The 24,599-nt window shown below is 48.7% G+C and overlaps 1 protein-coding gene across 1 annotated transcript; it reads right to left on the bottom strand.

Moving 5' to 3' along the window:
* Positions 1–357: 357 nt before the first annotated feature.
* LOC148221768 (uncharacterized) lies at positions 358–24,599 on the bottom strand. The gene is given in 6 exon segments (XM_088175208.1): positions 358–610; positions 22,676–22,964; positions 22,967–23,170; positions 23,173–23,607; positions 23,983–24,020; positions 24,595–24,599. Coding segments are annotated over 6 exon segments (1,224 nt in total).

Below are 24,599 nucleotides of genomic sequence, written 5' to 3' on the forward strand. Positions count from 1 at the left end.
TCAGGATCGTTGTTGGAGTGCATTTCAATGTGACAGACCCTTTGTTCTGGGCTTTCTGAGGGTTACTTTCACGCTTTCTTGGGGGGTGGTTCATGGTGATATGAGGATATCCCGTGGTCATTTGTGCCAGGAACTGTCACTCTTTCCTACCCTGGGCCTCCCACAGCTTGGGGGATATCAGGAGATGTATAAGCTGCAGGATCCCACGATCCCACAGAGGGTGGTGCCGGGGCTGCCTCTTCCCTTCTGATGGAGGGGATCGGAGGAGCCGCTGTGGGAGTGTTGGGGTGTGTGTGTTTATCTAGCCGGGGGTATTGCTATGTTGTAACTTGGTGCTAGAATCCCGTCTGCCTGCCTTTAGCGTTTCTGCTGGCTGCCGATGGGTGACGTGCTGCTTGATCCGATCTGCTTGCCCTCGCTGTTTCCTTCCCGCTGCTGGTGATGGTGCTGAGGCTGGTTCCTGCCCGTGAATTTACAAAAGGAGCAATTTCCCCTCTGCCCCTGACCCGAGACGCCATCGCACCTGGGGCGGGTGCCGGGCTCGGGTCGGAGCGCCCCCTGCTGGCCACGGGGAGTCATCGCCCCCGCCCTCTGCCGGCTGTGGCTGTAACTGCACCAAAGGGGAAAGTGGTGCTCGAGGGCTGGAAAATTCCTCTTATTGTTTTCTCTTGTTGTTTGTCGTTGGTTCTGTTTGATATATAGTAGAGAACTGTTTTTCCTTTTCCTTTATTTTTGCCTGGAAACCCTGTAATTTTGAAGTTGTATTTATTTGGAGGGAGGGGGTCATCTTTTCCATTCCAGAAAAGTTCCCACTTTCCTTGGCAGACATCTGTCTTTTAAACCCAAGACAATTACTGGCGCCTAGTTTATAGCACAAAGGCATTGAGAGGAGATGGTGAAAAGAGAATAACCGTTCTTGGGTAACCCGTTTGTGTACAGGATAAAGAACCTCGTTAAGTGGCATCATGTGGTCCAGCTTACCCTGGTTTTGTTGGCACATGATTGTGGCTACATTTTTCCAGTTTTCAGCTTATTCTTGAAACATGTGTCCTATGACTAAGAGCATTGTGGCTGTTATCCTGTTTGTAGAAGGGATCAACAAGGTGAGGAATTAAATGCTTGTAAACTTCTGGAATGTGGGCACATGGTTATATAACTATCACGGACTAAGTTCATGTTTTTGGGGTTTCCTTACTAATGGTACCTATTGTGATGAAGCAAGATGGGGCAGTTTTCTCCCAGTCCTTCACTCACTTCTTTGGGCCTAACTCAACAGCTTTTGGAGAGTTTAAATTTCACCTAGAAGCTAAAGAGATCATATACTTGTTTATGCTTTTGCTGTGTGTATTCAGCAAGGTCCATTCATCATTCTGAGACAGGGTGAGGATACCTTGGGTAGCTACCTTAAAACCTGGCACAGAAGTCAGGGACATGGTCCAGCAGCACCACCTGCAGTCAGAGGGAAAATCTGATGGTGCAGCAGTGGAACCCATGGATGTTACAACTGTCCGGGTTCCAGCTCAACCACAAGGGCAGCCACAGCCAGAAGCAGTTGCCCCTCAGCAGAGGCGGAAATATAAAAACAAATTGATGCACCCAGTGAATGATGATGGGGAACCAAGGCCCTCACAACTAGCAGAGGAGCCAGAGCCCAAGATCATCACTGAGTCCCTGATTGTCCACTGACAATCTCTGCAGTCTGTGGAAAGAGATTGTATGGCACGAGGCTTTTTCAACCTGGCTGATTCAAGTTTGGGACCTTATTGGTACAGGCACGCAACTTGATGATACTGAAGCAAGGTTTTTGGCCCAGGATGTGGGGATTGAACAGGTGTGTTCGTGAGGGAACCAGGGTCCCTTTCTCTCTGGCAGCAGCTTATAACAAGTGTAAGAGAGAGGTTTGCTTACAGGGACAGCCTGCAGGACCACCATCATACAAAGCCCTGGAAGACCAGGAAGGAAGGGATCTGATGCCTGAGTGTCTTAGTTTGAAAGACAGGTGTCTTGGAATGGAAAATATGACCCCTCCCCTTCTCTGTGAATTATTCTAACTTTGAAATGATGGGGCTTTCGGGAGAGCTATGGGAGAAGGAGCAGCAGTTGGTTGCCAGTGTGTGTGTGTATAACAAGGCAAACAAACAGCAGCCCCGGCACAGCCCCGAGCAGAGGCAGAGCCCCAGTCCCAGCCTTGTCCAGGCTGCGGACACCTTCCCCTGCGGTGCAGTTCCGGGCACAGCCGGCAGGGGCGCTGCTGGCTCCCGGCCGGGCAGGGCGGCTGCCATGATTCCCCGCGCCTGCAGGGGGCGCTGTGGAGCGAGCTCGGCCGCCTCTCTCCACACGGGAATGGTGGGTGGACTGGTGGGAGGGATGGAGAAGGGACTGCTGTGGGAGCTTAGGGCAAGCAGCCAGTGCTTGTGCACCTCCAGATGGTGAAATGGGCTGTAGCAGGAACCTTGGAAGCAGCAAGCCGTGGTAGGAGAAGCAGTGGGAGGACAAAAGCTCTATAGTGGCAGAGAATCCTCCAGGCAGTGACTGCAGACTGGCTGTCCTTCCTCTGATCCTGAGAGAGTGAGAGGAGCAGAGCCTAGCCCCTCACCCCCTGGCCAAAATCTTGTGGTATTTCTGCCCTTCCCAAGAGAAAACCCCACAGGTAAGACAGTAGCTGGCTGTACCCTTCCACCTCCTCCTCCTCCCAGCCATATCTTTTGTTCTCTTAAGTATCAGTCTCTTAGCAACAAATGGAGAAAATCACCTAAGAAGGAGAAAAAAAAGGAGAAATCCTGACCTCCAGCACTGAGACAAATGGCAGTATTGGAGATACTTTTTGGAAGGGATGGACAGCATAATGACCCTGACAAGGTCAGGTGCACAGCACAAATGTGGTGGAGCCTTGCACAGCAGAGGCCATCTGAATACTCCAGCTTCATGGGAACAATGCATTTTGGGGACAACCAAGAGACAGTGAGTTCTGTAGCAAGCAAACTCAGGAATTATAAGACCATGGTCCATAGCCTGATGCACACTCATGTTTCTGCTGTGGTTGAATCTCAAGGATGAACTTTTCAACACTCCCATCGCCAGGAAGACCCTCACCATCTGTGTGGGTGCTTCATGGGAAAACAGATCACCCCCTCTATTCTCTTTCTCTCTGGAGAGAGGGAGCCTTTCTGCTGTTTGACTAGAACCTCACCAGAGCTGCCATTGCCAGGATACTGCAACAGACAGGTGAGAACCTAGGAAAACCAGAGCCCCACGTTCTCTCTCTCCCTGAGGCTGCTGTTAGCCCCGGGGCTGGCTCAGAGCTAGCACTGGTGGCCCCTGAAGCCGCCTGAGACAACAGCACCCCCTGGAGCCATGGTAGAGTCACTGCAGCCACTTTGCCTTGACGTGAGCCTGCAGCATGCTCTGCTGGTTGTGGCCATAACTACAGCAATGGGAGAACTGCTTGATGGGTGGGACAAGTCTCTAACTGCTTTGGGGGGGTTGTTGCCCTTGTTTTTGTTGTTGTTACCTATATATTTTTTTTTTCCTCATAAAGAATTGTTATTCTTTTCCCCATATCTTTGCCTGGAAGCCCTGTAACTTCAAGTTATAATAATTTGGAGGGAGGGGGCTTTCAATTTTTCCATTCCAGGAAGATTCACAGCCTTCTTGACAGACGTCTGTCTTTTAAACCAGTGTGGAAGCTAAGACAGAGACTACTGTGGATTTAATTAGCACGTGCAGTTTGATAACCAAGATGCCTTGGCAAGAGCAAACAGAGCTTTGAAGATTACAAGAAGATTGGATCAAGGCTGGAGACAGGAAAGGAGATTGAATTAAGTAGAAATGTAAAGTTTGTCTGTGTGATGTTTAATTCAATGAATGTAGTAAAAGCTTACTAACCTCCCTAAAAATGGTTATAAGCACATGTACCTCACAGTAGATTTGGATTCTGATCATGAGTCAGTAGTCCCCGTCTCTCTCACAATCCTCGATTAACCAGGACAATCTGTCATCATTAATGGAAAAATTGACCTAGGAGGTAAAGGAATTCACTGAAGCACAGTTTCAGCCCTTGCCTAGGAATTGTTCCTGATCCTCACAAACAGGGGCTTCTATGGTTTGAAGAATACTCTTTGAAGGATCTCTACACCCCAGCTTTTACCTCACTCAGAATCCTCCTTTCCCACAGTAGGTCACGCCAGACTGGCACAGTTCCTATGCAGCTGACATCCATTGTCACCAACAACAGGACCACTTTTCCTTTACCCACCGCTAGTGAGAGGGAGCATGGATCGTTACATTTTCCCCACATAAGATATGGAACAGAAATCCCTGTTGTAAATCCTGCCAATTCTTTCTGAATGTGTACATACAAGCAAAGATGCCTTGCACAAAATCTGCCTTCCTGGATCCCTGGTGGTCAGTGGCACAAAGTCCAGCAGTGTGCCCTGGAGGACAATGCTAAGTCCAGTCCTTTCTTACACCTTTGTTAGTAAACTGGGTGATGGGGCAGAGTGCACCTCCCATAAAACCAGGAGGAGTTGCTGATCTGCCAGAGAGAAGTGCTGCCATCCACAGGGCTGCCAGTTCAACAAGGGTGACAGTTCAATGACAAGTGTTGAGTCCTGTCCTTAGGAAGGAGCAACCATAGGCACCAGTATCTGCTGGGGGCCACCCAGTTGGGAAACCAGAATTTGGCAGGGTCCTGCTGGAATCCAGGATGCCCATGGGCCAGCAATGTGCTCCTGCAGCAATGCAGAACAGTCCTGGGCTGCACTGGGAGCTGTGTCACAGCCGGGGGAGGGAGGGGATCCTTCCCCTCTGCCCCACACCAGTGAAGCCAGCCCTGGAGTGGTGGGCCCAGAGCTGGGCTGCCCAGTACAGGAGACAGGGACAGAGTGGACAGAGTGCAGCACAGGGCCGGGAAGGTGATGGAGGGACTGGAACATCTCTGCCGTGAGGAGAGGCTGAGAGAGCTGGGACTGCCCAGCCTGGAGCAGAGCAGGCTCAGGGCATCTCATCCCTGGGGATAAATATCCAGGGGGAGGCTGCAGAGGGGACGGGACCAGGGACAGCCCCAGGGGCCACGGGCACAAAGTGACACACACAGGAGGGGCCCTCTAAGCTCAGGAGACACTTCTGTACTGGGAGGGTGGCTGAGCACTGGGGCAGGTGCCCAGGGAGGTGGTGGAGTCTCCATGGCTGGAGAGACTCAAATGCCACATGGACACATCCTGGACAGCTGGCTCTGGCTGGCTCTGGTGGAGCAGGGGCTGGGCAAGGTGACCTCCAGAGGGGCTTCCAGCCTCCCCCAGCCTGAGATTCTGTGACTCAGAAAAAAAAGCTTGCAATTTCCTAAGGACAAATGAAAAAGCTCCAGACATGTCGGGCTTCTCCTGCCCTCACCAAAGTGGTTCATGTCACATGTCTCCCTTCTGCAGATTCCTCCCTGGAGTGAGGATGCCCCTCAAGGTCACTCCTTGAAGCTGAGAGAAATGTTTGCCCATGGTCATTGGTTTGGGTGAGTAGCATCAATATTTCATTAAGAATTGTTTTTGCTGGCTTGGATAGAATTGCTACAATGTTGCTTCAAATATAATGCACTATCCCATAAGTTATAGTTCTCTGTACTGGGTAGTAAGTAATTCTGATAAAGATCTTTGAGTTTAATCATGATCATAATAGACTCTTTATTTGTCTACAAATAAATCCTTCATCCTATGGAACACAGTTGTATAAAGGTTCAATTACACCTATATTATCCTTTAAACATAAACTATTGACTACCAAATCAAAGCATCCAGCTGCTCCCTGGCTCCTCTCTGACAACTGTAGGAAGTCAGGAGGTCCTTTCTGCACTTGTAACTCAGCTGGAGTATCTCCTGCCTGCTCCCTGCACAGGTCTCCAGGTGGTCCTGGCACTCCCAGGCCAGCTGTGACTGCAGCAGGGACACCTGGAAGAGGCACAAGGCCCGGCTCAGACAAGCCCACGCTGGCAGGAGCATCCACAGCCCCATGGTACCGGCTGTCGGGGCAGACACAGCCTCCAACTCCAGCCCTCTCCAACACTCTGCCCTTGGGGAAGAGGAAAGGAACAGGCTCCCAGACTGGCCCTGAACACAGCTCAGATGATCAACAAGTCCAGTTCATGGCAGGCAAACCCCTCCCATATACATCCCTCAGCCACCACAGCTCTAATTGAGAGTGTTCTGACAGCATTTAGGAACCCAACTCTGATTTCCAAAGCGCACATTTGGGCCACTGACCCTTTTCTCCACAGGCTGTGCATCAGCAGGAGGGCTGCTCCCCTGAGCTACTGGAGGACTCCTCTTTCAGAAGTTGACATATTTTCCTGGGCAGACTTGCAGACAGGCAACGTAAAGTTGTCTGGGGGGAACACTCTCCTAAAAGTTCTGATTCTTCTCCCTTCAGGTGCCACCTGCACGTTGGATGGAAGAGAGGGTCACAGAAACCTGTCAGCAAACATGGAGCAAAAGGACCTCTGGACATGAAGGCAAGGAGATCTCTGCTCAGACACCCTGAATTGCACCAGACAACACTGGGGGCAAAAAGCTCTCACTGGTAGCTGTGCAAGAGAGGTCAATTTGTGTCCAGGGACACAGGGCCATGGAGGGAGGCAGTGGAGTGAAGGTGCCTTTGTGAAAGTCATGGGCTGCCACATCAGAGAGAACAAACAAAAGGCTGTGCCTGCCAGGGACAGGGAGAGGCAAGCAAACAAGCAGAGGACTCCAAAGCACTGCCTGGGCAAACATGTCCTGTTCCAGAGGAGCCTGAGGCTCTGCACAGGCAGTGAAAGCCCATTTTACCTCGTAAGTCCTCCTGGGGTCAGTGGTTGCTTCACGCTTCTCTGTCTTGTCTTTTGCTGATGTTGCAACCACATCCTACACAAATTCCATGCCTTTCCTGGAGTCCTGTGACAGCTGCTTCCCTTCTGCTCCAGCAGCCTGCTCAGTATTCAGAGAGGAGATGATTCCCTTATTTCAAACACCACAAAAGCTGTCCTTCACAAATCTCGGGATTGGGAAGCATCCTCAAAGCACCAGCAATGCAGCTGCTGTTCAGCCTGTGCTACAAAACTCTGCTCACCTGCTCCATTCCTTTGCACACAGAATCCAAACCCCCACGTACTGCCCACCCTTGCCTGGACACAAGAGAAGCAAGCATGCCCAGCTTTTGGTCTGGAGCTGATTTGAACAGCAAGCTCACTCTTGCACAGCCAGCCCAGAGACAGGGAGCAAACTCTCCCTCTCCCAAACTTCAGAGCATCCCGCATGGGAACAGATCACAATGTGGGCAACCAAGCCCATGGGGAAAATGAGCCTTCAAGCGCTGCTGAGGCCTTGAAACTCCTCCAACTCTTCTTTCCTGACACCATGGGCTTGTATTCCAGGGGAGCCCGAAGCTTTGCAGAGGCAGGGAAAGACCATTTTACCTGCTCGCCAGTTCTCCTGGGCTCAGTGGTCAATTCAGGCCACTTTGTCTCCTCATTTTCTGGTGATGCAACCAATGGCTCAGATTGCAGGCTGGTGTCTGACATACAGAACAGCTGCTCCACTTAGGCTTTTAAAGCCGACTGGGGATATAGAGGAGATGATTCCCTTATTTCAAATACCACACAATCTGTATCTCAGAAATCTCCATCACAGGAAGCATCCTCGAAGCACCAGCAATGCAGCTGCTGTTCAGCCTTCTCAGTACAAAACTCTGCTCAGTTTAGTTCATCACTCTGCTCACCTGCTCCATTCCTTCCCACACCAAATCCAAATGCCCATGTCTTGCCTGCCCTTGTCTGGCCATGGGAGAAGTGGCTCTGCATGCCCAACTTTTGGCCTGGAGCTGATTTGAAAAGCAAGTTCCAGAGCTGTTCAGTCATTCTGGGCAGTCAATGCTCTCTGTCTGGAGCCAGGCACCCAGACAAGGCTGCCTGCTGCAGCCCGGCTGATTTGCCCAAAGCAGGCCTGGACTGACAGGGATAGAGTGTCCCGATTCGTTATGGGAAACATCATCGGAATAATTAAAGGAAGTTGCAGTGGACTGAAGATCAATGCCACTGCGTACCTGGATACAAGTCTTTCCCTTCAGGATGTAGAAATGTTTCTTCAGAGACTCTGGCAATTTCACTCTTGATCAGTGCAGCCCTAAGGACTTGAGCGTTCTCTATCCATTTCTTCAAAGCAGCAGCTCCATGCTCCAACACCTCCTGCATGCCTTCCCTCTCCACTTCCAATTGTTGACTGTTTTCCTTCTGATTTGTCATCTCAGCTTCATGCATTTCATTCTTCTTTCCCAGATCTCTCATCTGCTGCTGGTACAATTCCCATTCATGCTGCCAAAACAGGGAGAAAAAGAGAAACTCATTCCCTCTCTTGGTTTGCTTCTCATACCAGATCTGGACTCCTGCCACAGGGGCAGGCACAGGCTGCCCCTCTCTCTCTGCCTCTCAGGATGCTGCAGACCTTTGTTGGGCCCCCCTTGACGCTGCATCTTTCCCAGCTCACTCAGCCCGTCCCAGCTTCCTTCCTGCCCTTCCCCGACCTCTTGCAGCTCCACTCCAGTGTTCCTTTGGGGAGGAGCTGCCAGAACTGCAGCCAGGATTTCAAGTCCACGCTAAGCAGGATTTAGGCAGTGCCACGAGGATGTGCTCTCCATCAGGGACAAAGGGAAGAGCAAACACCCCCAGCATTTCATTCCCTGGGGTTGGGGCAACAGCAGTGGTTTTTGACCTCTCCTGTGTAGAGTTTTGTCTTGGTTAAAAAGACAGGTGTCTGCCAAGAAAGGCAGGAGCCTCTTTTCAAAATGGAGAATATAAACTCCCTCCCTCCAAATTATTATAATTTTGAAATTAAGGGGGCTGTCAGGCAAAGATATGGGAATAGGAATAACAGTTCTTTACTAGGAAAATTAAAATAGAAATACAGTGCTACAGGGAACAAGCCCAAAAGCACTGACAAAGTCAGAATACAACTTGACATCCTGCCAAGTCAGGGTGTTGGTAGCAGTCCAATTAAATGGTGGCTGCAGTCCTCTTGGATGACAGATGTGGTTCAGTTGAAGCAGTGGTCCTGTAGAAGGGTGCAGTTTTCCTCCAAAGGTCCAGTGATGATGTGGAAAGGTTCGTTTTTTCCTCTGGAATCCAGTGGAAAAAAGGCTGTCTTGGTGTTCCAAATCTAAGTTTTTATCTAGGTAGGAAAGACTTGGCTCCTCCTCCTGGCTGGAACATCTCCCAGTGGGATGATGTAATTTTATCAGTCATTCAGTGGGACTCAATGGCCCATTAACAGACAATATCTTCTGGAGGAAGGATGGGTTGTGGAAAAGATGAGGATGACTGCCCCACCTGATTTTAACAGATGGCCCATTAGCAGAGAATATCTCCCACAGAGATAAGGATCCCTGCCTCACCTGTTTTCAACAGATGGTAATAGAATTAATACTTTTGGTCACATCCTGTATTGCTACTGTCCTGGTTTAGGGCAAATTTTTGGGGGGAACCTCTGGAAGGAGCCCCCAGAAAGCAAACCCCCATGACTCCTCCCCCCCACCCCACCACCAGGTTCGGGAAGAATTTCCTCAGAGACGAGTGGAAAAAAACCTGTTTATTTAACAAGCAAGACCACTCCCCAGCACAAAAAACAACACCAGATGACAAAAAACTCTTTCACCGTTCTGAAGGGATGACAAACTCAGAAAGTCTCTCCTGCGAGTGGTCGCCCAGTTATCAATTTCTGGTGCTGGGGAATGACTGCTGCAGATCACAGAATGCAGACTTCTGGTGTTTCTTGGTGTTTCCCAGAACAGGTCTGGAACAGGTTCTGATGGTATCCAGGAGAGGGAGAGGGGGAAAAAACAGTCCAGGGAAAAAATTGGACTGCCTAGCTGAAGTAACTAATAAGCAAAAACAAGGGCAAAGCAAAGCAAAGCAAAGAAAAAGAGGCAGAAGTGAGCGAGCAAGCGAGCAAGCAAGCAGGCAAGCAAGCAAGCAAGCAAGCCAAACCAGCCAGCCTCTCCTAAACACAGACCATGGGGGAGGTGAGCCGGCTGATAACAAGCCAAAACAAACCTTCACTTGCAGAGTCAGTCCTGAAAGCACAGGACATAATACCAGGCATAAACAGAACACACGATTGGAGATACAAACACCATAACATCACCCTAGGACAGCTACATAAGACAATTTTCCATGGCACCATCCCGAGAGCCCCACTGCCCTCTCTTGGAGCAGCAGTGGCCAGATCAGGCTGTCATTCTCTGCTGACACTCAGGACGAGTTCTCCCCTTGCACGTCCTTCTCCACATCAGCACTTGGTCTCCTCTCTTCTCTTCCCACTGGCTTAGATGGCCAAGGCCAAACACCTTGCTATTAACAGCAAACTTGGTCTTCTCACTTCTCCTTCTAGGTCTAGATATTTAGAAATCTGAATATGGCTCTGCACACGAGGATTTGCCCACACCATGCAATCTCAATAGAGACAGTGTGAACATTGAGAACTAAAGCTTCTAGGGCACAGAACTCCATCATGGATGAAAATCAGCAGCTTTAGCACTAAGTGCCTTTGACATAACTACATCATCTTTTCCTCCTTATTCAGAAGAACGCAAATAGAAAAGTTAAGCTGGAACATCAGAAAACTGGGATGGTGAGATTTGTTTCCCATGGAAAAGAGCCACCATTTGTATCCAGGGGCCTGTAGTCGGGACTGGGCTTGTGTCTGCTAAAATTCCATTTGGCACATGATTTCTCCCAGATGAAACCTGCCACCACCACTTAGGACTATGGCTGCCATTGAAGTGCCAAACATCTCTTACTAAGTGACATCTTGAAACTGGGAGGTTGAGTTTTGTTTCCTGTGGAAAAGAGCCACCATTCGTATCCAGGGTCTTTTGGCTGGGAGTGGCTTTTCCCTACTAAAATTCCATACAGCGCAGTATTTCTTCCCAAACAAAGCTGCTACCTCCTCAGACCGTGGTTGCCTTTGTTGCGCCAAACACCTCCTCTAAATTGGCATCAGGAAACTGGGATGGTGAGATTTGTTTCCCATGGAATACAGCCACTGTTCATATCCCGGGGCCTGGAGCAGGGACTGGGCTTCTGCTTACTAAAATTCAATACAGAGCAGGACTTCTCTCAGACCAAAGCTACCACTACATAAAAGCCTGGCTACCATTGGAGTGCCAAACACCTCCTCCTAACTGGCATGTAGAAACTGGGATGCTGAGTATGGTTCCCTGTGGGAAAGAGCCACAGTTCATATCCAGGGTCCTTTGATGAGAGTGGGGTTTTGCCTGCTAAAATTCCATATGGCACAGGATTTCTCCCAGACAAAATCTGCTGCCTCCTAGGACCATGGCTGCCTTTGGTGCACCAAAAGCCTCCTCTAAACTGACATCGGGAAACTAGGATGGTGAAGATTTGTTTCCCATGGAAAAGAAGCACTGTTCGTATGAAGTGGCCTGTAGTCCAGGACTGGGCTTCTGTCTGCTAAAATTTCATATGGCCCAGGATTCCTCTCAGATCAAAGCTATTACCACATAGGACCATGGCTGCCATTGGAGTAACAAACACCTCATCCTAACTGACATCTTGAAACTGGGATATTGAGTTTTGCACCTTGTGGAAAAGTTGCATTGTTCATATTCAGAGAACTGTATCTGGGAGGGTGCCTCTGACTTCAAAAATTCCATACAGCACAGGATTTCTCCCAGATCAAAGTTGCCTCCTCTTTGGACTGTGGCTGACTTTGGTGTGCCAAATGCCTCTGCTAAACTGTCACTTGGAAACTTGGATGGTGAGATTTGTTTCCCATGGCAAAGAGCCACCATTCGTATCCAGGGGCCTGTAGCCAGGACAGGGCTTCTGCCTGCTAAAATTCCATATGGCACAGGATTTCTCCCTGACCAAAGCAGCCACCACATAATAGCCTGGCTTGTCATTGGAGTGCCCAACGCCTCCTCCTAACTGACATCTTGAAATTGGAATGTTGAGTTTTGTTTCCCATGTAAAAGAGCCATCATTCATATCCAGGGTCCTTTGGATGTGAGTGGGTTTTTGCCTGCTAAAATTCCCTGAGGTACAGGATTTCTCCCATACCAATATTGCCACTTCCTAGCGCCGTGGCTGTGCTTCTGCCTGCTGAAGTAGCATATGGCGCAGGATTTCTCCCAGATCGAATCTGCCATCTTCTTGAACACTGGCTGCCATTGGAGTGCCAAACTCCTCCTCCTAATTGACATCTTGAAACTGTGATGTTGAGTTTTGTTTCCTGTGAAAAATCGCCACCATTCATATCCAGGGTCCTTGGGCTGGGACTGGCCTTCTGCCTGCTAAAATTCCATATGGCACAGGATTTCCCCCAGACTAAAGCTGCCACCATGTAGCACCATCACTGCCATTGGTGTGCCAAACACCTTAGCTAAACTGACATAAGGAAACTGGGATGTTGAGTTTTGTTTCCTCTTGAAAAAACCCCACCATTCTTATTGGGGTCCTTTGGCCAGGCATGGGGTTTTGCCTGCTGAAATTTCATATGGCCCAGGATTTGTCTCAGATCAAAGCTCTCACCACATAGAAGCCTGGCTGCCACTGGTGTTCCAAATGCCTCCTCCTAACTGACATCTTGTCATGGCTTTGATTTGCCAATTTAAATATACTCATTTTCTATGGTGAGACAGAACCAGGAGCAGAAGCAAGGCCAGCCTAAAACTTAAAAGGGTATAAAAAGAAATTTATTAACTACACAAACGAGGGTATAAACAAATTCAGAATAAGATTTTTTCAGACTACTCCTTTCTTCCCTCTCCCAACCTTCATAACAACAAAACAAACATACAAAAAACTACTTCAGTAAGTTCCCAACTTAAATAGTCCTTTCTTTCAGTTCACTTCGGGGAGAGAAGTTTCCTCTTATTAGGCTATAGGGATTTCTCCACAAGAAGGGAAAAAAACAGTCCTCTTGTGGTTTTACTTTCACAATTTGCATCGGCCCTGGAAAAAACTTGCAAAGTCCTGAAGCTCCTCCCATCTTCACAGCTTTCCCAAACTGCAACTATGGGCCATGCTAAACTCATGGGGTATTACTTTTATGACTGAACTGTTCCAAAGCAAAAGTTCTCTTCATCTCTTTTCTCTCTGTTCATGCTTCCTCCTCAGAAAACTGAGATCCCCTTCTTCCCTCAGGGCAAAAGATTCTCAACACAGGTGCTTTTTGGTCAAATGATCTATCAAATGGAACATCTCCATTCATGTCTTTTTTTCTCCACGGTTTATAGGAATTTTCAGTGTGATATCAGTCCATCCCTACAACTTCGCAAAAGGATTTTTCAGCCAATTTTCACAGCATCTTCTCATTCTCCTTCCATCTCAAAAACTTAGCTCTTGCTTCACTGACTTTGGAGAATCTCTTTTTTCCCTCTCATATTCAAAGGAAGGCTGGAGGTTTTGCAAATCTTATCTGAGCCCTAAAGAGTTAAAGTTTCACACAGCTCCAAGAGTTGAGCCAGGCCCAGGCTGTGCTGGGGGAGGGGGGAGGTGGGTGGCTGAGATCTTAAGTAGCTTTTCTGGGGCTTGCTACAGCCCCACACTGCCTATGGCCACCCCTGCTTCCCAGACAGGGGTCCGGCTGCCTCCCCCCCAGGCCGCGTGGGGGCTGGGCAGGCCTGGCCCTTCCAAAACTGCTCTGAGCCAGCAGCAGGAACTGGGGCACCTCAGAGCTACAGGCCCGTGGGGGAGGAAGCCAGGCTAAAGTCTTATCAACGAGCCTTTCCTCCTCCTGGCCATCAGGTCCCCTGGTTTACAAATGGGGCCCAAACGGTCTCCTGAGCCCCTCCCCACATGGGAGGGAGCTCAGGTCGGTGTTACCTGCTCAGCCCCTGGAAATAAGAGAGAGCTTTTTCCCATGTTACCGCCTTCAAAATGTGTGTTCACGGAGTGAACTAACTTTCTCTAATTGGCTGTTGAGGCTGTCAATAACTAAACCAGCCCTCAATTGGTCCAAATCAATCCACAGACGAAGCCCTCATAGAAAGAACTCTCTGAGTTTCTTCTTCCCAGGTGAAACCAGCATACATCTTGAAACTGGGATCTTGCATTTAGTTTCCTGCGGAAAAGGGCCATCATTCATATCTAGGGCCCTATAGCTGGGACTTAGCTTCTTCGGGCTAAAATTCCATACAGAGTCCAAAGCTGCCACCTCCTAGGACACTGGCTGCCTTTGGTGCCCCAAACAGTTCCTCTTACATGGCATCTAGAAAATGGGATGGTGAGATTTGTTTCCCATGGCAAAGAGCCACCATTCGTATCCAGGGGCCTTCAGCTGGGACCGGGCTTTTGCTTGCTAAAATTCCATACGGAGGAGGACTTCTCCCAGACCAAACCTGCCACCACTTAGAAGCCTGGCTGCCATTGGAGTTCCAAACACCTCCTCCTAGGGGACAACTTGAAACTGGGATGCTGAGTTTTATTTCCTGGGAAAAACCGCCATTGTCAGTATCCAGAGTCATTTGTCCAGGACTGGGTTTCTGCCTCTTAAAATTCCATATGGCACAGGATTTCTCCCAGACCAAAGCTGCCATGTCCAAGGACCATGGCTACTTTTGATGCGCCAAATGCCTCCTCTAAACTGACATCAGGAACCTGGGATGGTGAGATTTGTTTCCCATGGAAAAGAGCCACCGTTGCTACCCAGGGGCCTGTAGTCAGGACGGTACTTCTGCCTGTTAAAATTCCATATGGCACAGGATTTCTCCCAGACTGAACCTGCCACTTCCTTGAACCCTGACTGCCATTGGATTACCAAATGCCTCCTCCTTACTGATATCAGGAAACTGGGATGTTGAGTTTTGTTTCCTGTGGAAAACCTCTACCGTTCATATCCACGGTCCTATGGCCGGGACTGGGCTTGTGCCTGCTAAAATTCCATGTGGCACAAGATTTCTCCCAGACCAAAGCTGCCACCTACTTGGACCTTGGCTGCCATTGGAGTTCCAAACGCCTCCTCTAAACTGACATCTGAAAACTGGGATGGTGAGATTTGTTTCCCATGGAAAAATGTCACCATTCGTATCCAGGGGCCTGTAGCCAGGACTGGGCTTCTCCCTGTTAAAATTTCATGCAGTGCAGGATTTCTCCAGGACCAAAGCTGCCACCTCCTATAACCCTGGCTGCCATTGGATTACCAAATGCCTCCTCCTTACTGATATCTTGAAACTGGGATGCTGAGTTTTGTTTCCTGTGTAAAAGAGCCACTGTTCATATCCAGGGTCCATTGGCCTGGAATGGGTTTTTGCCTGCACAAATTTCATACAGCGCAGGATTCTTCCCAGATGAGAGCTGCCACCTCCTAGGACTGTGGCTGCCTTTGGTGCACCAAATGCCTCCTCTAACTGGTATCAGGAAACTAGGATGGTGAGATTTGTTTCTTTTGAAAAAGAGTCCCCGTTCCTATCCAGTAACTGCTCCCTGTGCACCCAGTATGAACCAGTCTTTCCTAGTATGAACCAATAACCCTCCACTATATCCCAGTGACCCTTCCCAGGCTCCTATTTCAACCCAGTAACTCCTCCCAGTGCTGCCACTGTAGGCCATTTTCCTGCATGTTTGAACCAGTAACTGTTCCCAGTGCTCCCAGTATGAGCCAGTAAATACTCCCAGTGCTCCCTGTTCCCCTCCCAGTGCTCCCAGTAACCTCCCCAAGCTCCCCGTGACCCCTCCTAGTGCTCCCAGTTCCCCTCCCAGTGCTCCCAGTTTGCACAGTAACCCCTCCCGGTGCTTCCAGTGCTTCCAGTTTTCCTCCTGGGCACTTCTGGCCGCCCCAGTGACCCCTCCTGGTGCTCCCAGTTTGCCCAGTAACCCCCTCCCAGTGCTCCCAGTATGTCCCAGTGCTCCCAGTTACCCCCTCACAGTCCTCCAGGTCCTCCCATTCACCCCAGTTGCCCCTCCGAGTGCTCCTAGTTTGCCTATTTTGGCCTCCCAGTTTGCCCAGTAACCCCATCCCAGTGCTCCCAGGGACCACATTTTCCCCTCCTGGTCCTCCCAGTGCTCCCAGTCCCCCTAATTTGCCCTCCTAGTGCTCTCAGTGCCTGCAGTAGCTCCCAGTAGCCCCCAATGGCAATGGAGCAGGGGAAGGGGGCCTGGCCAGCGATGAAGGGGCAGAGTCAGCCCAGGCCACGCCCCCAGCCCCACATGATATCACTATTTGGCAGAGGGGTCCCTATGGGCAGAAGCAATGGCTCACAATGTGGCGTGGGTGTTCGGCTCACTATGTGGCAGTGGGGTCCCTATGGGCTGAAGCATTGGCTCATTATGTGGTGAGGAGGAGTCTATAGGGGTTGTGGCTCATTATTTGGTGGAGAGGGGTCTATGGGAGTTCTGCTCAATATTTGGCAGGGATTTGGGTATTTGGGCTGATAGAATTGCTCACTATGTAGTGGGGTGACTATAGCTCAATATGGGGAGAGGCTTTGGCTCAGAATTTGGCAGGGGAGTTGTTGGGGGTTGAATTGTTCCCTTTTCTTTCTGTGGAATTTTTCCCATTGTTATGCTAAGTATTTGTGGCTACACCTTAGTAGTAACATTTTTCTCTTGCAGGGGGGTGGGGATAGGGGGAATACCAGAAAAGGAAAGGTGGGACAGAGGTCCAGGGTGTGCTCTTGTTCTCGCTCACTCGTGGAGTCAGAGGAAGACGGCTGGGGCATCCCAGCATCCTCCCTGCCATCCCAAAGACGAGAGCCATGTTCTCTGCTGTCGGACATCACACTGTTGCCTTCCCACTTCATCCTACTACCTCCGGACACTTTGCCAAGCACCACGACCAACACCATGAGGGGGGAGTCGCTCCTCCATCCCTCTCACCTCTGGGCTGCTGCCACCATCACTCCAGCCCTCCTCGACTGCGCGGGACCTGCCTCTGCCCACAGCACCGGTAACTGAGCACAGGGAGAGAGGGCCTGTGGCCAAAAAGGGACAGGAACTGAGCTATACTGTGCTGTTTTGCTGTCAATTTTTATAGCTGTTGTTGCTTCTGCTGTTTACCTTGTTATATATATTAGTAAAGAACTGTTATTCCTACCTCCCATATCTTCTGCCTGAAAGCCCCTGATTTCAAACTATAATAATTGGAACGGGGGGGGGATGCACGGATGCACTCCATCTCAGGGAAGGGGTTCTTGCCTTCTCTTAGCAAATACCTGTCTTTCAAACCAAGACATATTTTGGCACCCAATGCTGATCATTGCCTGAGGGCATTAAGAGAGGGATGTGTGGTGGGTTGACTTGGGAAAAAGAAAAACAGAGAGAAGTTCTCTCTAAGGGAGCTTCCTCTGTGGGGGTTGGAGCCAATTAGAGAAAGTTAGTTCACTCTGTGAACACACATTTTGAAGGAGGTAATCCGGAACTGACTCTTTTTGTCTTTCCAGTGGCTGAGCAGGTTAACACCAACCCAAGCTTCCCCCCCACCTCCATGCCGGGGGGGGAGGCTCAGGAGGCTGCAAACGATGGCCAGGAGGAGGAGAGGCTCCTTGATAAGACCTTCATGGCTTCCTCCTCCACAGGCCTGCAGCTCTGGGTTGGGGGGCCCGGTTCCTGCTGCTGTCAGAAGGGCCGGGCCTGCCCAGCACCCACGCGGCCAGGGGGAGGCAGCCGGGCCCTGTCTGGAAGCAGGGGTGGCCATGGGCAGTCTGGGGCTGCAGCCCAGCCCCAGAAAGGCTGATTGACACCTCAGCCGCCCCCTACAGCGCGGCCTGGGCCTGGCCCATCTCTTGTAGTTGTGTTAAACTTTAACTCTTTAGTGCTCAGATAAGATTTGCAAAACCTCCAGCCTTCCTTTGAATATGAAAGGGAATAAGAAGATTTCTGAAGTCAGTGAAGCACGAGCTAAGTTTTTTTTTAGATGGAAGGAGAATGAGGAGATGCTGTAGATGGCTGAAAATCCTTTTGTAAGATTGTAGGGATGAACTGATGTACTGAATATTCCTATAAACCATGGAGAAATACATGGGGGGTTGGAGATGTTCCATTTGATAAATGATTTGACTAAAGAACACCTGTGTTGAAAATCTTTGCCCTGAAGAAAGAAGGGGATTTCGGTTTTCTGAGGATGAAGCCTGAACAGAGAGAAAAGAGATGAAGAGAACCTTTGCTATGGAACATTTCATTCTTAAAAGTAATACCCCATGAGACAGACATGGCCCACATCTATAGCTTTGGGAAGGCTGTGGAGTTGGGAGGAGCGTCCCAGTAGCAGATTCCCAGGCAGATGCAAATCGTGAAAAATGAAACCACGAGAAGACAGTTTTCTTCCTTCTTGTGGAAAAAATCCCTACAGCTTTCAACAAGAGGAGGCTTCTCTCTCTGGAAGTGAACTGAAAAAGACTAAATTGGGAACTGACCAAACTATTTGTTGTATGTTTGTTTTGTTATTATGAAGGTTGGGAGAAGGAAGAAGTAGTCTGAAAAAAAATCTTATTCTGAATTTGTTTTTTTCCCCTTCTCTTTGTTTGTGTAGTTAATAATTTTTTTTTATACTCTCTTAAGTTTTAGACCTGCCTTGCTTTTTGCTCCTGGTTCCGTCTCACAACAGAAAAATGAGTTTATTTAAATTAGCAAATCAAATGAAAATAGGGTGAAAAAAGGAATAACAGTTCTTGAGTTTCCCAAACTTGTGTTAGGTGAAACAATGTTGTCCAGTTTACCCTGGTTTGGCCTCCATGTGGTCATTGCTATATCTCTCCCATTTGCAAGCCCTTTTTTAAACATGAGTCTCATAACCAAGGTTACTGTGGTTATCATCTATTTCATTTTCTGGGTTGATCAGTTGAGGAATTCATGGATTTTTAATTTTCTCTGGAAGATGGCCACATGGATTCAGAGCTATCGCACTCTAAGTGTGTGTTTCTGGGACTACTTCAATAATGGTACTTACTGTGAGGAAGTGGCAGCAGGTGAAATTTTCTCCCAACCCATTACACAGTTTTTGAAGTCCACGCCACCAGTCTTCAAGGGGTTCAAATCTGCTCTAAATGCTAATGACATTATACTGTGGCTAGTGTTGCTGATATCCCTGTTAAACCTGTTTTATCTAACATTCAGAGATAAGGGGAGATTGACTTGGATAACAACCCTGATACCTACCCCAGGGATTAGTGATGCTGCCCCAGAGCCTGATCCTGTCCCAGAGACTAGGGAGGTTACCCCAGAGCCTGACCCTGCCCCACAGCCCACCTCAGAAAGGAACCATCCCGAGTGGGTGGGGGTTCTAGTGAAGGAGATACGTGAGATGGGCCAGATGCTGAAGGAGTACCTTTCCCCAGCTGGTAAGAAACCCTCCCGCTGCCTTAAAGAGGGAGACTCTGATGGTGCAGCAGTGGGACCCACAGACGTTACATCTGTCCAGGTTCCAGCTGAACTGCAAGGGCACTCAGCAGCAGCAGTTGCCCCTGTGGAAACTAGGAAGTCTAAGATGAAAACAAGGCACCTAGATAATAAGGGTCAGAAAGGAGGGCCCTCACAACCAGTAGGGGAGTCAGAGGTTGAGATCATCATTGAGTCCCTGTCTTATGAGAGTCTCCATAATCTGTGAAAAGACATTGTACGACAGGGCTGTGAGGCTTTTACAACCTGGTTACTTTGTGTCTAGGACCTTATGTGTACAGGTGTGCAACTGGATGGTACTGAGGCAAGGAATTTGGGATCCTTGACCCAGGACTCAGGAGTGGGCCAGGTATTTGTAAGGAGGTCAGGCCTCCTATCCCTCTGGGAGCAAGGGTGTGCAAGCAAGCACACTCTTTTAATGAGTGTGAGAGAGAGGTTTGTCCACAGAGAGAAAATGCAGGAGCACCACCAGAGAATGCATTGGAATGCCCTTGAGGAAGGGATCCAACAGCTGAGAGAAGTGGCAGTACTGGAGGTGCTCTTTGGGAGGGATGGACAGCATGACAATGACCCTGACAAGGTCACATGCACAGGGCAGATGTTGTGGAATCTGGCAAACCTAGGCCCATCTCAATATACCACCTTTATTGCAATGATTAATACCGATACCAACCAAGTGACAGTGGGTTCTGATGCCAACAGGCTCAGAAATTTTGAGAGTATGATGGCTGGCCCAGTGCAGGCTCATGTCTCTGCTGTGGTTAAGGACCTCAAAGAGGAGATGAAGGAGATAAGGGAAGAGGTGAGGAAGATCAGTGCAGGACCAGTGCAAGTCAGGGACCCCAAAATTAGAGCCCAACGCCCCCCAACAAGGGAGAGAGGGTACATCCCAAGAGCTGACCTGTGGTTCTTTCTGCATGACCACGGGTAAGACATGAGAAGGTGGGATGGGAAACCCACTTCTGTCCTGGCAGCATGGGTGCCTCAACTCAGGGAAGGAAACACTAACCGAAGGAGCTCCACTAAAGTGAAAGTAGCCTCAGCCTCCCATGACCAAAGTGCAGGGTATTACAAAAGGGAGGATGATCTGTCAGATCCCCTTGAAGGAACCTCCAATATGTATGCCCAGGAGAGAAATAATAGTCAGGGCTAGAGGGGCTCTGCCTCTAGCCAGGTAGAGGCACGGGAAAACCGGATCTTTTGGACGGTGTGGATCTGATGGCCTGGCACATCAGAGCCACAGGAACACAGAGCATTGGTTGACGCTGGTTCACAGTGTACATTAATACCATCGGGACATGTTGGGGAGGAACCTGTTTCAATTGCTGGGGTTATGGGGGGATCTCAGGAACTGACTTTGCTGGAGACTGAGGTGAGCCTGACTGGGAAAGAGTGGCAGAAACATCCAATTGTGACTGGCTCAAAGGCACCATGTATCCTAGGCATAGACTTCCTCAGGAACAGCTATTACAAAGACCCAAAGGGACTCAGGTGGGCTTTTGGAATAGCTGCTGTGGTGGTAGAGGGCATTAAGCAGTTGAACACCTTGTCTGCACTGTCAGAAAATCCATCTGCAGTGGAACTCCTCAGGGTGGAAGAGCAACAGGTACTAATTGCCACCTTGACAGTGCACCACCAGCAGTACTGGACTAATCAAGATGCCGTGATCCCCATCCACAAGATGATCCATGAGCTGGAGAGCCAAGGGGTGGTCAGCAAAACACACCCTTCAACAGCCCCATCTGGCCTGTGCACAAGTCTGAAGGAGAATGGAGATTGACTGTGGACTATTGTGCCTTGAATGAAGTGACTGCACGCTGAGCGCTGCAGTACGAGCTGGAGTCCAAGGCTGCAAAGTGTTTCGCCACCATTGACATCGCCAATGCATATTTCTCCATTCCTCTGGCAGCAGAGTGCAGGCCTCAGTTTGCTTTCACCTGGAGGGGTGTGCAGTACACCTGGAACTGACTGCCACAGCGGTGGAAACACAGTCCTACCATCTGCCATGGGCTGACCCATGCTACACTGGAGAAGGGTGGAGCTCCAGAATATCTGCAGTACATTGATTGTGGGGTGGCGCAAGCGACGGCGAGGGGAGGCATGCAGACAATCAATATGATTGATAAAGCAAGCTCTGCTTATTCTCTGTTACAATGGCTTTTTATACACTTAGTAAGCAACAGGTACAGCTTGCATACAGATTTCTGCCTTGTTGCTTCTTCTTGCCAGGGTTCTTCCTTGTTTTCATGAGAAACTTCTTTAAAGTTACATAGAGCAGGATGACAAGATTACAGCGTTCTTGTCACATCAGCACATATTATAACACTTGCGAAATGATGTACAGCCTGTCTTATTCTGATCAACAAGGGGATTATTTGAACAATGCCTCCAAAGACCCATGACCCTGATCAGTAAGCCATTCCTCAACAGTTTCCCCTTTTTCTTTTTGTACAAGCAATGCTGTCCTGGGGTACAATGCAAAAAATGTGTATTCTATCACCATCTGTTAAAATGTGGGAGGGGTGGTGATCCTTATCTCTGTGGGAGATATCCTCTGCTGATGTGCCATCTGATAAGATCGGGGGATGATCATCGTTATCTTTTCACAACCCATCCTTCCTCCAGAAGATATATTCTGTTAATGGGCCATTAAGTCCTATTGTGTGACTGATAAGATTACATCATCCCATTGGGAGATGCCCCAGCCAGGGGCAGGAGCCAAGCCTTTCCTACCTAGATAAAAACTGGGGTTTGGGACGCGAAGGCAGTCCTTTCCACTGGATCCCAGAGGAAAGTCGGACCATTTCCACATCATCGCTGGATCTTTGGAGGAAAACTGCACCTTCTACAGGAGCACTGCTTCAATGGAACCACATCTGTCATCCAGGAGGACTGCAGCCACCATTTATATGGACTGCTACCAACACCCTGACTGACAGGGTGTCAGGTTGTATTTCTGACTGTGTCGGTGGTTGTTTCTTTTATATTATTGCATGTATTTTATTTTTTCTCTTTTCTCCTATTAAATTGTATTACTGACTCGGAGTCTCGCTCTGGTTTTACTTTCAAACCAACACAAATGCTCATTGAGTAGCTGCTGCTGTAGCATCATTTATCATCCTTCTCAAGCATTGAATCAAACAAGGCACACAAATAATCACAATCACTACAATTATCCCTGTGGTGATCAGGTGCTGTATCAGGCTAGTAAGCTTGTACTGTACCAGGGATTTCAGCCATCCTTCCAGGCCCAACCCTTCCTGAATTTGAAGCTGTTTAGTAAGCCACTTAAGCTCTGTTATTTGCCTATGGATTGACTGAGAGTGATCAGATAGGTTAATGCAACACATCCCTTCAAATTCCTCACAACCATGTCCTTGAGCTAATAGCAAAAAGTCAATTGCTGCCTGATTTTGCAGCATAGCATGTCTAACAGAGTCCACATCTAGCAAAAGATCTGACAAGGCTCGTGATGTTGTATTGGTTTGCTTTGCAAGCCAACAGCCTAACCTGTTTAGGGTTGCTAAGGCACCTGAGGAAGCAACTCCGGGTGCTAAAGCTGAAGCTGCTATTATTGCACCAGGAGACCAAAATTTACATTGTCCCTACATTCACTGTTAAATTGGTGAGTCATACGTTTTGCTCTGTGATGCCTGGATACATTTAAAATCATTGATGTATTTGGTGTCAACAATGACAATCTCCCCAGTGTACAAGGTCCACCTCTCAGCTGAGAAGGAATTCCGGACCAAGCTCTATCACCACAAATAAGAAAGTATCCAGTGTATCCAGAGTATTGCTTGACACAGATCGATTGGGAGCTGTATAACCACACCAAAGTGACTCATTGCCATATACCAGTAAGGAAGAATTCACATTAACAGCAGCTAAATTACAACCTGGGTCTTTGCACCGTGCATTTGTCCAATTAAAGTTTACATAGCCGTCCACCTTTACGGACCCTAAAAGCTCCAATTCTTGTGGCTCTGCGGAGGCTGTAGGGAGATGTGGTGCCCATTGATCCCAGCTATCAAGGGTAGCATTCAAATTGGAAGAATTACATGTTGGAATGCCGGAAGGACAGGGCCATATGTCAGCCGGTAGGCCTACCAAACATGTTGAAAATGAATTTCCAGGAGAGGCCAAGGCTAAACAAATTGAGTCTCGCGCAGTCAAATTAGCCATGGTGAGCCAAATATTCATTTTTGGCTGTGCAGGTACCCAGCCATGAATTTCTCCTGCCAAAATGCTGACAATAATAACCACCAATAATTTTTATAACTCCAATTCTTTTCCATTTCCTCTCCTTCTGGTAATTCTACTACTGGGCTCCTTTTCTATAATACCAGTAAACTCCCAGACATCTCCCACATACAAAGCATACCTAAGGCCTACATATATCACGAATGTTACAACACACAGAGCGCAGTTTAGAGTGCTGTCTTTCAAGGGTAATTCTCTCTACTAATAGTCTTTTTAGTAACTGTCTTGGTGGTAACTGAAACTTCAGTCCTTGTTGCTTATCCTTGACAACAATCTCCTGTGCCACCAAGTTCTATCAGTGTTGCTCCCAAAGAAGCACTGTCTGGCCCCAGGTTATCGGGCCCCTTTACTGCTGGCCGAGTCCACTTGCTCAGCACCCACAGAGGACCTGTAGGGGTAAGCACACACATAGAACCACGGCCAACATAGCGAACCTCTGCTGGGCCTTTCCACATCCCTGACGCAGGGTCCCTGTATAACACAAAAAACGGTTTTTCCTTTTTACTTTTTGCCCCCTCAAGTCCACTATGAACATATGCCACTGGAACATTCTGCTCAGCAAGTATACAAAGGTAATTCATCACAAACAATGCTTTGGCTAATCTTTCTTGCACATCTGTTATGCTTTGAAGTTTCCCAAAGTATAACTTTAAAGTCTGATTTGCTCGTTCCACAATTGCCTGTCCGGTAGGGGAATGCACAACTACAGTGGGATGCTGTATACCCCACAACTGACAAAATTTTCTCAGCCTCTCGCTGATATAGGCTGGACCATTGTCTGTCTTCACTTGTTTAGGAACTCCCATGACTGCAAAGCAGTAGGTCAAATGCCGAGTCACATGTAAGGCCCTTTCTCCAGTTTGTGCCATGGCCCAAATAAAGTGACTATATGTGTCTGTTGTAACATGCACATATTTGAGTTGGCCAAATTCCAATACATGTGTAACATCCATTTGCCATACTTCAT

This window comes from Sturnus vulgaris, chromosome 17 (genome assembly GCF_052056855.1).
Source record: "Sturnus vulgaris isolate bStuVul1 chromosome 17, bStuVul1.hap1, whole genome shotgun sequence".
Lineage (NCBI taxonomy): Eukaryota > Metazoa > Chordata > Aves > Passeriformes > Sturnidae > Sturnus > Sturnus vulgaris.